General features: G+C 41.7%; 1 protein-coding gene across 1 annotated transcript in view; it reads left to right on the top strand.

Moving 5' to 3' along the window:
• The window catches only part of IQGAP1 (IQ motif containing GTPase activating protein 1), a 103,574-nt gene that overhangs the window by 41,664 nt on the left and 46,241 nt on the right, over positions 1–15,669 (top strand). Inside the window, exons 6-14 of the mRNA XM_047086607.1 lie at positions 1,415–1,482; positions 2,602–2,715; positions 3,460–3,638; positions 4,369–4,453; positions 8,836–8,999; positions 10,922–11,006; positions 11,772–11,935; positions 12,151–12,311; positions 14,005–14,129. Of these exons, the coding sequence (XP_046942563.1) occupies positions 1,415–1,482; positions 2,602–2,715; positions 3,460–3,638; positions 4,369–4,453; positions 8,836–8,999; positions 10,922–11,006; positions 11,772–11,935; positions 12,151–12,311; positions 14,005–14,129 (1,145 nt within the window). The remainder of the gene's footprint in view (positions 1–1,414; positions 1,483–2,601; positions 2,716–3,459; positions 3,639–4,368; positions 4,454–8,835; positions 9,000–10,921; positions 11,007–11,771; positions 11,936–12,150; positions 12,312–14,004; positions 14,130–15,669) is intronic.

The following is a 15,669-nucleotide window of genomic DNA, read 5'->3' as shown; positions in this document are numbered from 1 at the left end:
GGGGACATATTACAGGTGTAGAATGTTATTGGCTAATTTGCTTTGGAAAATTTGTTAAATAGAGTTAAAATCTTCTGAGAGAGGAACTTTGTATAGTTCTATTTTGAGCATTTTACTCTAAAAAAAGGACTTAATCATATACGTATGGTTCATACTTGTATTTATCTTAGAAAGTAATTAGCTACTCTGAATGCATAAATTTGAATGTGTTTTCAGAATGCTTGACTTGTTTTTTTTTTTTTAGATTATACATGTGAGTTTATTATATATAATTTAAATTCTGGTCAGTTCTGTGAATGCAATGTGTATGATCCATATTTGTGTTCAGATAATACTGAGCTTTATAGATTTTTTGCAAAAACTGGAGATTGTTCTATTGTGTTTATGATTTGTTTCTCAGGGTGTTATATTTATTCCCTTATTGCTAGGCTGTCAGTGTCTTGCCCATGTCCATCCCTGTCAAGCACCCTTCTGATTTACTGATTCTGATCTGCTGGGTCCTTAGAATCCACTTAGGCTAACTCAGGCTTATAGATATTTACTTATCCAGCTATCCATCTATGAAATATAAATATTTATGAAGAGGTTCTGGGTAGACATTGGTGAACAACTTACTGTTCCTGCCTTCATGAAATTTGAAGTCTACTAGATTTTTTAAATTTAAACGGTAAATATATATAATATTTACTGTAAGACTCAAATTACCTGAATGAAACTTTTCCATCAGCGATATAAATTCAGTTAATTTAATTTATTAAAAAAATTTTTTTTGATGTTTGTTTTTGAGAGAGAGAGAGACAGTGTGAGCAGGAGAGGGGTAGAGAGAGAGGGAGACACAGAATCTGAAGCAGGCTCCAAGCTCTAGACTGTCAGCACAGAGCCCAATGCGGGGCTCGAACCCATGAACCGTGAGATCATGACCTGAGCTGAAGTCGGACGGTTAATCGACTGAGCCACCCAGGCGCCCCTGAATTCAGTTTAACTAAGACTTTCTATTTGAATCATTTTCATGGGACCTTTCTCAAATATCTTATTTTACTTAAAGCTTATTGATCACAGGAAGGTAAACAAAAGTGAAGATTCTCCACTTAGATTAATTGCATCCACATGTATGTCAACATCTAATTATACACTAGATTTGTACCAGGACTGGGACTTGAACGTGTGTCTTCTGACTCCCAGTCTGGTGCTTTTTGCATTGCACTATGTGACTTTCTAGGACAATGTTATGTAAAACTGAAAAAAGGTTCTGAGGTAAAGCATGGTAACTGCAAAGGGGACTATGGTAGCATGCAAGGAGTCTGTGTTCAGAATGTTTCTGTTCTTTATGTTTGCTACCTTTCCCCTTCAGTCTAAGAGCAGCAGCTAGATGCAGTGGGAGGCCTAACTCTTTTCTGCATATCGTGTCTTCTAGTTTGTACCTGTTCAAACTAGGCCTGGCTCCTCAGATTCAAGACCTATATGGAAAGGTTGACTTCACAGGTAAGGAGTTGCAAACTTGGCAGGAAATGCTTGATTTATGTAGAAATAGCCTGGAGAGTCAACAGTACCAATCTTAAAGACATAGGGCTTTAAAAACACTCTGGCAACAGAGATCAAAGAAGGATAAGTAACTTATTTCTCCTGGTGTGCTGAGAAGAATGCTAAAGTTGGAATTTTAAACTCTGTTCTCTCGTTTCTGACGTGAGTATGATTAGTGAGTGTCCATTTTCCTATATGTAAAGTGGGAATAGTATTAATATAAAACACAGAAAATACATAATACCGTATTAGCATCTAACATGAAATATCCATGCATGGTGAAAACACTTAGTCTTTTCCTTTGCTTCTCGCAAGTCCCTACTGTGGGCAAAGCAAGGGGTATGCTATGGGGACTGAGATAATACAGGGGTGACAATTAAGTAATTAAAAAATTTACCTTATTTACCTTATTCTTTGTGTATTTGCTCTAGTAGATGCTTGCTTGAAGATATGGGGGCCTGGGGAGAAAAAGAACATTGGTCATATTGGTTAGGGGCAATATAGATTCAAATCTTTTGAACTGGTCATTGTTTTGTAGGCTTGGGAATTTTAAATTGAATAAAACTTTTATCTGTGATATTTTTCCTTCTAGGGAAGTTGTTCACCAGACCTAGGGCAAAGGGCCAAACCTCACATGTTGTTTCCTTTATCATTTGGCTTCCTGCCTTGGAAGGAAAATTGTTTAATAGCAGTAGTGACTTGGTGTGTGAAGACCGAGAAGGCTGGCTGGCCTGTGGGTCACTTGTTGTTGAGCTCCTTTTAAAGCTGCTCCATTCATAAGTTCATTGTAGAAATGCCACAAGTAGCAGTTTTGAAAAACTATTTTCTGTAGGGCTGTTTTCACGTTCTAGTTATTTTTGATGTTCTTGATAATAGTAATAACGGTTAGTATCTACTCAATGTACGTTATGTGCCGATGCTCTGTTAAGTGCTTTCCATAATTATCTCATTAAGTCATCGTATCAACCCTACGAGGTAGCTACCACTTTATCCCATTTTGTAGTTGGGGATGCGGCTTCCTTCTCTGAGTTATGGAAAGGTGCTTAACTTGCTCACCTGGGTCTTTATCCCTTCCTGCAGAAGAGGAAATCAACAACATGAAGATTGAACTGGAGAAGTACGGGATCCAGATGCCCGCCTTCAGCAAGATTGGGGGCATCCTGGCTAACGAACTCTCAGTGGATGAAGCTGCATGTAAGGAGAGAGAAATTTTGTGGGTTCAAATGGGATTGTTGCTACCACTTTCAGTAATGAATACTATAGTGATGGTCTTGGAATTAGGAATTTTGCTAGCAAGTCAGTAGATGTAGCTTTTTTTTTTTTAAGTTTGAGAGAGAGAGCACGAGTGGGGGAGGGGCAGCAAGCCAGAAAGGAAGAGAGAATCCCACTGTCTGTGGGTCTTAAACCCATGAACCATGAGATCATGACCTGAGCCGATGTCGGATGCTTAATCGACTGGGCCACTCAGACACCCCAGTAGATGTACTTTTAACACCGCTGCCATCTTCTGTGCTGTTATTGGGAGTAAGTGCTTGGTTCTGATGAAAATGAAAGCATTTAGAAATTGAGTTCTACATTTCAGCCCCTCTTTGAGTGTCTTATTTTTTTTAATGGTACTTACATGATGATTAAGGGTGAACATTTCCATAACGTACACTCCTTGCAAGGCTCTTTTATGAATATTTCCCTGTGGGATTCCAAAGTCAGCCTCCCAGACATGGGTCACAGGCAGAGCTGTGACTTTGTGCATCCGAAGGAAGAGACGAGGCTTACAGGATTCAGGGCGCCATTCCTTCAGCCCCAGGCATTGTTTCTCTATCGTGACGAGCCTTTCTCTGCAATAGGGGGTTGTAATGTTGTTTTGTATGTGTCGTGTACATCCCTTGCTGTATATAACTTCTGTGTTCTATGTTTTGAAAATTTTTTTTTTTTTTTTAGTGCATGCTGCTGTTATTGCTATTAATGAAGCTATTGACCATAGAATTCCAGCTGACACGTTTGCAGCTCTGAGAAACCCCAACGCCATGCTTGTAAATCTTGAAGATCCCTTGGCTGCCACTTACCAGGATGTGCTTTATCAGGCCAAACAGGAGAAAATGACAAATGCTAAAAACAGGGTAAAAATGGAACGTCTGTTCTTTCTAGTTGATCGATATTCTTTCATTGTTCGCTATAACTCCATTTTTAAAATCAGTTTTCTTAAAGTATGATTTACATACAATAAGATTCGCTCATTTTACATGCATGGTTTGACGAGTTTTGACAAATGTATATGGTTACAAAACCATCATCCCCAAAGTCCCCAGGTCCCTCTTCATAGTCCGCCTCCGCTACTCCTTACCCCTTGCCCTTGACCCCAAGCAACCTCCAATCTGAACAGATCACTGTATTTGCCTTTTTTAGAATTACATATAAATGATAATGGATTCACACAGTATGCAGTCTTTTGGTATTCGGTTCCATTTTGACTTTTAATCTTGAATTTTGTACAAACTGACGAGAAGTTCTGACATCTGGTCTTAGGGTGTGCCCATTCTGCTCGGGTCTGAGGCAAGGATGCAGGCTCACAAGTGGGCAGGACGGGCTTCACCCGTGCTTCCTGCTCAGGCTCGTGTTCTCCAACTCTGGGAGAACCTTTGGGCTTGTCATTAACAAGCAGATCTGCTTTTTACGTTTTTAGTTGATATTTCTGTAGCGTCCCACAACTTAATGAAGTTGTGCTTCATTAAGGATTGCAAGCCACACCCTTACTCTTTGTTGTCTTTTGGTGGGGGAGAAGTACAAGTATGCTGCTGTGGGTCTTCTTAGAGACCTGAACTGATCTGTGACTTTTTTACTCATCTTCAGACAGAAAACTCTGAGAGAGAAAGGGATGTTTATGAGGAGCTGCTCACTCAAGCTGAAATTCAAGGCAATATCAACAAAGTCAATAGTAAGTATGTCCCTGACTCAGGTACCTGGAGAGACGTTACAGAACAATAGGAATGTTGATCTGTTCTTGTACCGATGACGTGAGTTTATTTATCAGTGGATTTGTTTAGGAACTATTGCTTATTACTGGTTTTGTGTGTTTGTGTGTCTTCTGTTTTAGCTACTGTTGTCCTCAGGTGGGCCCTCGCTATTCTGTTTGCTCATCTGTCTGCTGTAGCTTCTGGACTTGCCTTGTTGGCTAATTTCACTCTCTCACCCTGTGTTAATACACTTTTTAAAAAATCGAAATAGTGACTTTTCCTATTTTTAAAGTAATATTTTTTTTTTTTCAGAGAGTAATACAAGCTATCCAGAAGTAAACAAAAAATACACAGAAAATTAACCCCTCATCCCCTAGAAATAACCACTATTAGCATTTTTTATGAATATCCTTTTCAAAACATTTTTAAACAAAAATGAGATTAAAAAATGATTTTTGTATATACGTGTTACATTCTTTTGAGAAACTAATTTCTTGAAAGTGTCACTTTCACTTTATCACTCTTCTGCTAAAGAACCTGCATTATTATTTGCTGGACAAAATGTAGACCCCCTAGTCTAGTGGAGTTCTGTATTTTGTATTTTATGCATACTACTCTGTACAAACTCATCTGCCTAATTGTCTCCCATATTCACTCCGTCCATTTCATGACTCATGAAGGAGTCCTGTTCTGGAGTGGCTCAGACCTGGGACTTGGTCTCTTGGCCTCTTACTTAAATTTTTTTAACGTTTATTTATTTTTGAGAGACAGACAGACAGACAGACACACACACACAAAATCTGAAGCAGACTCCAGGCTCTGAGCTGTCAGCACAGAGCCTGATGAGGGGCTCGAACTCAAAAACTGAGATCGTGATCGGAGCCAAAGTTGGACACTTAACCGACTGAGCCACCCAGGTGCCCCTCCTGGCCTCATTAATAGCACCTGTGGCATAAGTCGTTATGCAGATGATGAGATAATGCGTGTAAATTACATGGCATTTAGTAAGTCCTCAGTAAACATTAACATTATTATAGCTTTTGCTAATGGGGTAGTCTCCTCACTATAATGGCCTCATACCTTATCTCTTAATCTGATTCAAATTATACCCATCATTCAGGGTCCAGCTCGATTCTCACCTGCACCCATTCCATCTCTCCCACAGCATTTATAGACCACACGATTTTATACTCAATTACATATTGTCTTATATTGCTTGCCTTTGTTTCTGACATCTCCGTAAATTCCTTAAAGTACAGATTACTTATGAGTTATGCTTCTTTTGAGATCCCTGTAATTCCTAGCATAATGGTTACATTTGATTTCAACCAGACTTGACCTTGTTTTGCTAAAGATAATAATAATAGTAATTCGTGTCCTCTTTGTTCATTGGGAGGCCCTAATTTCTCTCTTGAACCAATACTCTGAATAACTAGAGAGACTTTATTTATTTATTTATTAATAATTTGAGAGAGAGAGCACGAGCTGGGGAGGGGAAGAGAGAGAGACAGAGAGAGAGAATCCCAAGCAGGCTCCGTGCTGTCAATGCAGAGCCCTATGCAGGGCTTGAACTCACGGACTGTGAGATCGTGACCTGAGCCATAATCGGGAGTTGGTTGCTTAACTGACTGAGCCACACAGGCGCTTCTAGAGAGCCTTTAGAAGTTTTTAGCAATTCCATATGATCAGAAACTCTTAAATCCTGACCAGGAGTATTTGTATTCTGTTGCATTCTAGTTCATTTGAGATAATGGTTTTCTGAACAGAGTAATAGTTCCATGCACGTATGAGTGATGTGTTGTCCTGTATCTATATGAATATTTAGGCCAGCAAATTAAACTAGAGTGTCCTTTTATAGTTGTGTGAGAAGAAAGCCCAGCATGTTTCCTGCTGCACACGGTGCATATAACAGTCTTTGTTTCACTAAGATTTTTTTTCTGTATTGTTTAGGATTTTATAACTGTGGTAGCTTGACTTGGCAAAGTGTATGAGAGTCTGTTATAAACCTGTGAGGGAAGAGCCATAGTATATGTTTTTAAAGTGTTCCATTCATATTCTCATGTGGTCAGAGGAGCAAAATAATACAAATTCCTTCAAATAGCTTTCAACATGGTACGGATGATAAATGTGCAAATGAGTAATTTCAGGGCAACTTGCTTAGAACAAAATATCAAAGCTTGTATGAGGTGCATCATAAAATAAAGAAGGGAATGATGACTTCTCGTTGGAGGTTTGTATGGGAAACTTCTCTGGATAAATAAGGCAGGATTCCTCATAGAGGCACAATCTTTTCTTTTTTTTTTTTTTTTTTTTTTTTTAAATTTTTTTTTTTTTTTCAACGTTTATTTATTTTTGGGACAGAGAGAGACAGAGCATGAACGGGGGAGGGGCAGAGAGAGAGGGAGACACAGAATCGGAAACAGGCTCCAGGCTCCGAGCCATCAGCCCAGAGCCCGACGCGGGGCTCGAACTCACGGACCGCGAGATCGTGACCTGGCTGAAGTCGGACGCTTAACCGACTGCGCCACCCAGGCGCCCCGAGGCACAATCTTTTCTAATCGTAGAACCAGTCTGAAGCAAGAGAAAGTTGTATGCTAGGAAGATACAGGAACTTTAGGTCCAGAATTATCTTAACATAATTTATAGATAAGATTCTTCCCCTAAGGCTGTGAGAACCAGCAGTGAAGTCAATGCCCCAGGAGAAAGCTGCAGGCCAAATACTTAAAAATGAGAAAAAGTTTTTGAATAAGGAAAAGTGATTAAAGCTTAGTGGAAGAAAATATTTAAATAATGTTCTAAACTTTATCATCTTTATAGTATAAATGTTAGTAAATGTTTATTTAAATATTTACGTATTTATGTAGTAAGTTTATGCTTCCAGTAAAAGCATAAGTGACTAGATGCGTTTGTAGATAGGTAATCTGAGATTCTACTTTGCAGACCTAGAGAAAGCCTGGTAGTTACCTGATTTTATTTTCTGTCCCCATTCCTGTAAAAGTTCCACAAAGATAGAGATAACTTGTTTTGTTCAAAACCGTATTTGCAGCATAGAGCAGGTGCTCAGTAAGGGTTGAAGGAATGGATGGTTAATTGGCTAATGGTCACATAGACCTGTAGCCATGACTGAAAGAGCCATCACCTTGGTGTGGTAATGAATTACTGAATTGCAGGTGTATTCATTGGGAAGAAGTGGATGGTCTCTTAGGAGTCTACAGTGAGACCACAAATCCATTGAAATTTAAAATCTTTTTCTTTTTGACACCTTATATTAATTTTTTATAATGAAAACATTAAAAATTTATAAGTGCTGCTATGTCCCAAATATTTTGATTTTTAGGATGTTATTACTGATTTGTTTTGCTACTTCGGTGATAAAATCAGTTCAACTGCATGGAGGGAGAATTCTTTTCTCTTTTAAAAATAAGGAAACTGAAAATCGTACAGTAATTATCATTTTCCAGTGGTTATTATTTCTGAAATCAGAAAGTACTGTATTCTGACTTCCAACCTAATACCTTATTTATTTTACAATATGCAGAGTGCTTTTGTGTACATTGATTTTATTTAATCTGAGCAATAACACTATGGGGAAGGTGTCTTTATTATTTTCAGGTAAAGGAACATCTAGGTTTTCACTGCCAGATGTAAAAGACCTTATGTGACCTCAGGTTCTATGACTAGAAGTAGAGAATATCGAGAGGGTGTAGACAGCCCCTTCCATTCCACATGGTCAGACCACCTTTGCTATCTGGGCTCTGACTCCTGGGTGGAGTGTGTTTAGGAGATGGGGGATAATGAAGGGATTCGGACTGATGCTATAAAGAGGAACTAAGGCTGTTTCTCCTGGGGTAGACTGTCATGGGGAAAGAGGGACTGGATGTATTCAAGTGTCAACACTAGGGTGAAAACTTTAATAGTTTTTGTTTTGTTTTGTTTTTTAAAACAAAATTGCCCAAAGATGTAGTAAGTTGCCATGGGAGAAACTTTCTCCTGTGTGGTAGTTTAGGCAACAATTTGGCATTTAGAGGGAATTTAGACACGAATTGGTTTGTACTGATGCCTCTTTTAGTGCTACCCATAGTGGTGCCAGGGTGTCTACATCTGGAAGCTTTTAAGTAGGCCTGAGGCGTGGTCCAGGAATCTTTTAACTCTGATGAACAGCCCGGCTGGGGCCCCTGGACTTGATGCCTTTAAGATTCTCTTCCAATGCCAAGATCCTGTGCTTCTGTGATATTCCAGAATAAAGGCCATCTGAACTATATTTCCCTCATCTGAAATTGAGATTGGTTTGGGGGAGGGAAAAATACTCTAGACCGATGTTTACAAAGTGTTTTCTTAAGCTTTGGTCTTTTTTCTTCCTCAGCTTCTTCTGCATTAGCAAATGTGGATCTGGCCTTGGAGCAGGGCGCTGCACTGGCCTTGTTCAAGGCTCTGCAGTCCCCCGCGCTGGGCCTTCGAGGGCTGCAGCAGCAGAACGGTGACTGGTACCTCAAGCAGCTCCTGGGTGATAGACAGCAGAAGAGACAGGTAAAAGTGTCCTGGGTCGAACCCGCAAGCTTTCACATGTAGCCATTCGAATCCTGTATTCGATCCTGTATCGTTTAAAGATATTTATGGAGGCTTTTTCCCCTATAGTTATAGTATCACCCATAGTTTTTAGTATAACTTTTACTCCCGCATATAAATGCAGGATTTTATTTATTGAAAAAAAAATTTTTTTTTAATGTGTATTTATTTTTGAGAGAGAAAGAGTGTGTGAGCAGGGAAGGGGCAGAGAGAGAGAGAGAGAGAGAGAGAGAGAGAGAGAGAGAATCCAAAGCAGGCTTCAGGCTCCGAGCTGTCAGCACAGAGCCTGATGTGGGGCTCGAACTCATGACCCGGGAGATCATGCCCTGAGCCAAAGTTAGATGCTTAACCAACTGAGCCACCCAGGTGCCCCTAAATGTAGGTTTTTAAAATATCCTCAAGTGGGGTGCCTGGGTGGTTCAGTTGGTTGAGAGTCTGGCTCTTGATCTCAGCTCGACTCTTGATCTCAAGGTCCTGAGTTCAAGCCCCGTGGTGGGCATAAAGCCTACTTAAAAAAAAAAAAGTCCTCGGGGGCGCCTGGGTGGCTAGGTCGGTTGGGCGTCCAACTTCCACTCAGGTCATGATCTCACAGCTCGTGAGTTCAAGCCCCGCATCGGACTCTGGGCTGACAGCTCGGAGCCTGGAGCCTGCTTCGGATTCTGTGTCTCCCTCTCTCTCTCTTCCCTTCCCCAACTTGTGCTCCGTCTCTCAAAAAAAAAAAAAAAAAAAAAGTCCTCAGGTGAAATACACAGTGTTTTTAGCTGTCTTTTGCTTTTATTTATTTTTTTTTTTTAATTTTTTTTTAGCATTTATTTATTTTTGAGACAGAGAGAGACAGAGCATGAACGGGGGAGGGTCAGAGAGAGAGGGAGACACAGAATCCGAAACAGGCTCCAGGCTCTGAGCTGTCAGCACAGAGCCCGACGCGGGGCTCGAATTCACGGACCGCGAGATCGTGACCTGAGCCGAAGTCGGACGCCCAACCGACTGAGCCACCCAGGCGCCCCGAGTCTTTTGCTTTTAGAGTTGTAAATCTTCTTAAACACACCCACCCTCCGAACCTGACCACCCTTTCACTGAAGCATCCTTCTTAATCCCCCAGCTAGATGCCATTGGGGAAAACTTGAATTTTTTTTACATTCTTACTTCAGGAATTTCTACTTAAAAGAAAACACACGTCACTAGTTTCCTCTGGCCAACACTGGGAAAGTACTTAACGTGCAGTAAAAGTACACGGTGGAATTGTACTTAGTGGGTTTTTAGAACAAATATGAGTGGCTTTCTTTTTGTCTGAATGAGGACAGTGTACATTATACAGATTCCCAGCATATATCAGCCAAAGTCAATAGCATTAATGTGCTAAGGAGTCTATAAACATCTCATCTCAATATTTTGATGCTTCTCACAAACTTTTTTTTTACATGTACTGGTGTCTGGAAAGTCACTTACCCCAGATTTGGCAAGGGCTTTGGCTCTACCCAGGGCTGCTACTTTGCACGTAGCCTGAAGCTGTCACTTAGGCCTCTGGTTCTTTGTCCCTGTGACTGCTGTTGAGATACGACAACTATAAGACCTGGAGGCGTAGGCATGAGAATCCTTATATAAATGTTCTTTGCTTGGGGCGCCTGGGTGGCTCAGTCGCTGAGAGTCCGTGACTCTTGATTTCGGCTCGGGTCATGATCTCGCAGTTTTGAGATTGAGATCGAGCCATATCAGGCTCTACCCTGACGGCTTGGAGCCCGCTTGGGATTCTCTCTCCCTCTATCCCTCTCTTTGCACCTCCCCCACGTGTTTGTGCACTCCCCCTCCCTCTCTCTCTCCCTCTCTCTCTCAAAATAAGTAAATAAACTTAAAAGAAAAACCAAGTTGTTTGCTTTTCTTAGGGTGGCCAGGCGGATCCCCTGCAGAAGGAGGAACTGCAGTCTGGAGTGGATGCTGCCAACAGCGCTGCCCAGCAGTATCAGAGAAGTAAGAGCCCCCCTGAGAGGCCGAGTGGGGCTGATGTCACAAGGGGCGTCTGAGGTCGGATTCCGTCACTCCTCGCCCCCTCCCCAGGCCCGCTCGCCATCCACCACCGGGTGCCTCTGGCGGCGGCGGCTCCCCTGGTTTTCAAAGCAGAGCTGAGCCCGTGGAGGCTCACTCGGGCCGGGAGGCACCTGACGGTTGGGGGAGGTGAGACTTAGGGGCTTGATCGGTAAGATCTGGACGGTGGAGGAGGGAGGAGAAGGAGAAGGACGCTCCTAACGTGGGAGAGAGGAAGGAAGGACGCGCGAGTAGAGGTATAGAAGGTGAAAGAGGTCTGGAAACAACGGTGGTTCAAATAACATTTTTGTACGTGTTTGGAGCTGAGCTGTGTAAGATAAAGGCTTGGAAAGACCGGAAACCTTTGCGTGGCAGCTTAAGGAGCTGGTCCTCTACTTGCCGGGCTGCAGGGGATGGAAGAGACGTTTTGGAAAGATGTTTTATAAATTGGAGTGGAAGGAAGATATGGGTGAGGGAGAAGGGAGGCCACCCTTTGAAACAGCTTCGTGGAGATACAGTGGAGATACAGTCGGCCTGGCCTCCGGTTCACCTTTATACAAAGGGGGAGCCTGTTCCTTAAAGATGAAATTTCCACTTCAAACATTAGGGCTGATAGTTTATCCACAGAATGTAACTTTCTTCTGTGAAGACGACTCTCCTTCCCCTCGGGGCTTCCCACGCCAGCTGCATTTCTCACCTGTTTTCTACCAGGATTGACAGCCGTGGCAGCGATCAACGCCGCCATCCAGAAGGGTGTTGCTGAGAAGACGGTTCTGGAGCTCATGAATCCCGAGGCCCAGCTGCCCCAGGTGTTTCCATTTGCTGCTGGTCTTTATCAGAAAGAGCTGGCTACCCTGCAGCAACAGAGTCCTGAGGTAAGTCAGCTGAACCTGTCCTGCTTGTGAGCAAAATGGAGTGGCCATGAACTTGATACCTGCCCCTTGGAGTCGTTGGCAGAGCCTTTTTTTTTTTTTTTTTTAATTAAATAAACCAGAAGCTTAGACTTCTTATGCCTTTATTAAACTTGTAACCTTGCTTGGTGTCCAAGAATGTCTGTCCTCCCCTTCTCCCCCTCCCCCTCTCTGTACAGCATAACCTCACCCATCCTGAGCTCTCTGTCGCAGTGGAGATGTTGTCATCAGTGGCCCTAATCAACAGGGCGCTGGAGTCGGGGGACATGAACACCGTGTGGAAACAGTTGAGCAGTTCCGTGACAGGCCTTACCAATATTGAAGAAGAAAACTGTCAGAGGTGGGTGCCCAGAGTGGCGGCTTGAGTCCATCGGACGGCTCTTACTCTGTTGCTGGTCAGCAACACTCCCGTTTTCAGGCATTGTGACCTTAGTGTGATCTTTTCTTTTCTTTTTTTTTCCTGTTTTGATTCACTTTATTAACTGTTATGCTGGATGACTTATTGTAAATTACCTATTATCATGACATTCGACTCCTAAATATATAGATATGCTTATCTGGAACAATGAAGGTACTTATTTTGTAGCCACAATAGTGCTGTCTTCTACCCTGACAAAAGCAGCACTTCAGCTTTAGTATCTTCTAAGCCTAGTCCGTTTTCATGCTTCTTCACTTGTTCCAAAACTGTCCTTTTCACCTGGTCTCTTCAAACCAGGATCGAGTGCAGGACCATGTGCTACATCTGACTGTTGTATCCCTTAGGTATCTTCTAATCTAGCGTGGTTCCTGTCTTCATGATGCCGACTGGTTAAAGAGTGGGGACCAATTTGTATAAAATGTTCTGTCTTTGGGTTCTGGTTGCTTCCTGATATTTGGCTTATTCCTGTAAATTGGAAATTACATCCAAAGGGTTGTCAAGATTCAAGTCAACATTTTTGGTGATGTGTGTTTCATATCTCTTAACTAGAGGCATATGAAATCTACTTGTGTCACCGTTAGAAATACTAAGATTGATCTTTGAACTGGGGAGACAACTTATCCCTCTAATGTATATTTATGTTTTTCCCTTAGCATAATCTCTTTTCGTACCTTTGCACCATCAAAATATCCAGTTCCCCTTTAACCATCACCTAGTGTTTTTAACTCTGGTTGATACTTCTTGTTTAAATCAGTACTTAATATTCAGTAAGAGTTGCTTAATGGTGATATCCTTTTTTTTTTTTTTTTTTAAAGTAAGCTCTACACCCAACGCAGGGCTTGAACTCACAACCCCAAGATCAAGAGACACACACCATACTGACTGAGCCAGCCAGAGACCCTTAATGATATTTTGTTAGCTGGTGTATGGCCTTGTTTTTTTGTCTTTAGGAATTGGTTGAGACACTGCCTCTGGTTATTAGTTGGTGATACGTGGAATTTAGAACATGTAACAGGCTGTTAAGAATGAATGATATCCTGGGGCGCCTTGATGGCTCGTTTGCCAGAGCGTGCGCTCAATCTTGGGGTGATGAATTCAAGCACCACATTGGGTGTAGAGATTATAAAAAGAAAAAAGTAAACTTAAAAAAAAAAAAAGGGAAGAAGTAGTGATGCCTTTACATTTTCACATTTTGTTGAAGGTAACTCCTCAGTCCCAAAGTTTTCCTCCAGAGTATGTCAAACTGTTGGGATACATTAGCTGTCTTTGTTCCTTGGATAATTTGTTCCCAGTCTTCTCATTCCTGTCATCTGTGACAATCCTGAAGATTCCTTTTACTTTTCTTTTCTTTTTTTTTTTTTTAATGTTATTTATTTTGAAAGAGAGAGAGAGAGAGCAAGCAAACATGCATACACACAAGGAAAGGGCAGAGAGAATCCCAAGCAGGTCCCCATGCTGACAGCACAGAGCCCAGTGTGGGGCTCGATCCCATAAGCCATGAGATTACGACCTGAATTGAAACTAAGAGTTGGACGCTTAACTGACTGAGCCACTCCTGAAGGTCCCTTTTCTTATGTTGTCCTTTATTGTCTTTTTTGTTGGGGGAATGAGGCAGGTATCTCGATGAGCTGATGAAACTGAAAACTCAGGCACATGCAGAAAATAATGGATTTATTACATGGAATGACATTCAGGCTTGTGTGGACCATGTGAATCTGGTGGTGCAGGAGGAACATGAGAGTGAGTAATCTATTTAATTATCCCCTCAAATAATGACACAATTAAAGATGGTGTGATTCCACGACCTGATTCTGAACACTAGTCCTAGAAAGATTTTTGGAAATTGGATGTGTGTGTGTGTGTGTGTGTGTGTGTGTGTGTGTGTGTGTATCTCAAAAAGCTAAGGTTAGATGTTGTTTTCAAAACCTCAGGCAACTGCTACAATTAGGTGTGTGTGTAATAAAAACTAAAATATTCAGGACGTCCCTTGAACATGATCTTTTATTTTTAAACGTTTTGTAACAAGTAGTTCTGACGCTAACTAACTACCTGGAGTTAGGTCATCTTGCGCGGGTGCAGGGCACAGTCCTCCTTAAGACTCCTCTCATTTCAGACACCAGTCACAAACTCTAAGGAGTTCCCAGGTCACCACGCTTCTGAACAACTGGCTATAAATTCAGAGGTTCCCTCAATCTCCCCCCCGCAGGTTCAATAATTTGCTAGAGTGCCTTGCAGAACTCAGGGAAAAGCCTATGTTTGTGATGATAGTTTTATTATAGAGTATACAAATCAGAAGTGGTCAGAAAAAGGAGACCTGTAGGGGGATGTCTGGTAGGGTCTCAAATGTGAAGCTTATGTGTCCTTAGGATGTGTGTCACAACCAGGGAGGCTCACCTGAGTGTGGGGTGTCCAGAGTTCTTAAGGGGCTTCGTTACCTGTGAAGGATTGGTTGTTGGCCATGTAACTGAATTCGGTTTCTAGTCTGCCTCCCCTCCCTGGAGATAGGCAGGCTGGGCTGATACCACGATATCACACGGCTCAAAGCCCCAGTATTTTGATCTCGTGCTTGGTCTTGCCGGCATGACCAGCCCCCGTCCTGAGACCATCGCATAGATAGACTCAGGTGTGGTCCTAGAAGCCCGGCAAGAATGACACAGATAATCCTACCATTTAGGAAATTCCAAGGGGTTCAGAGGCTTCATCTCAGAAACTCGGGTCAAAGGTCAGCCAAATTTTTCTTCTACCACCGAGCCTTTACAGAAGTAGTACAGCTGCCTGAGATACCTAAGGAGTGAATGTTTTTAGTTTTAACTCGTTCAGTTTGTATTTCCTGTAAGAAAAATGCCGTTGGTTAGTGAGAAGAGCCTTGCCTTGGGTTGGATCTGCCATCGGCCACCTGTTTGCGGTGTGATCTTGAAGAAGAAATCTCTAAGCCTAGTCTTTTCTTACATAAAGATGTTGATCAGGTGACTTTTTAGGATTCTTTGAACTCTGACGTGCTGTGAATCCAAAATGGTTTTGATTACACATTGCAAAGTACTTGAAAGCTAGATTATTAAAGCCAGTTTCATGAAAATTCTCTCAACTTTTCAGGTAGAGCAATTAAAAATAAAACAGAAAGACTTGAGGTTTCAGTGGCAATATGGATACCAGGGAGTTTACTTTAAATGAAACAAATACAAAAAAAAAATTAAATGCTGCTTAATATTATAGGTGTCAAGTTATGATTTGAATCATGCTTGGGTGGATTTATGATTACTTAGATTTGTTTAAATAATTT

Source organism: Lynx rufus, unplaced genomic scaffold (assembly GCF_022079265.1).
Source record: "Lynx rufus isolate CCGP_SWC_20201006 ecotype Redwood Valley unplaced genomic scaffold, mLynRuf1.p SCAF_21, whole genome shotgun sequence".
In the NCBI taxonomy this organism is placed as follows: domain Eukaryota; kingdom Metazoa; phylum Chordata; class Mammalia; order Carnivora; family Felidae; genus Lynx; species Lynx rufus.
This window is presented reverse-complemented; position numbering and strand designations above follow the sequence as displayed.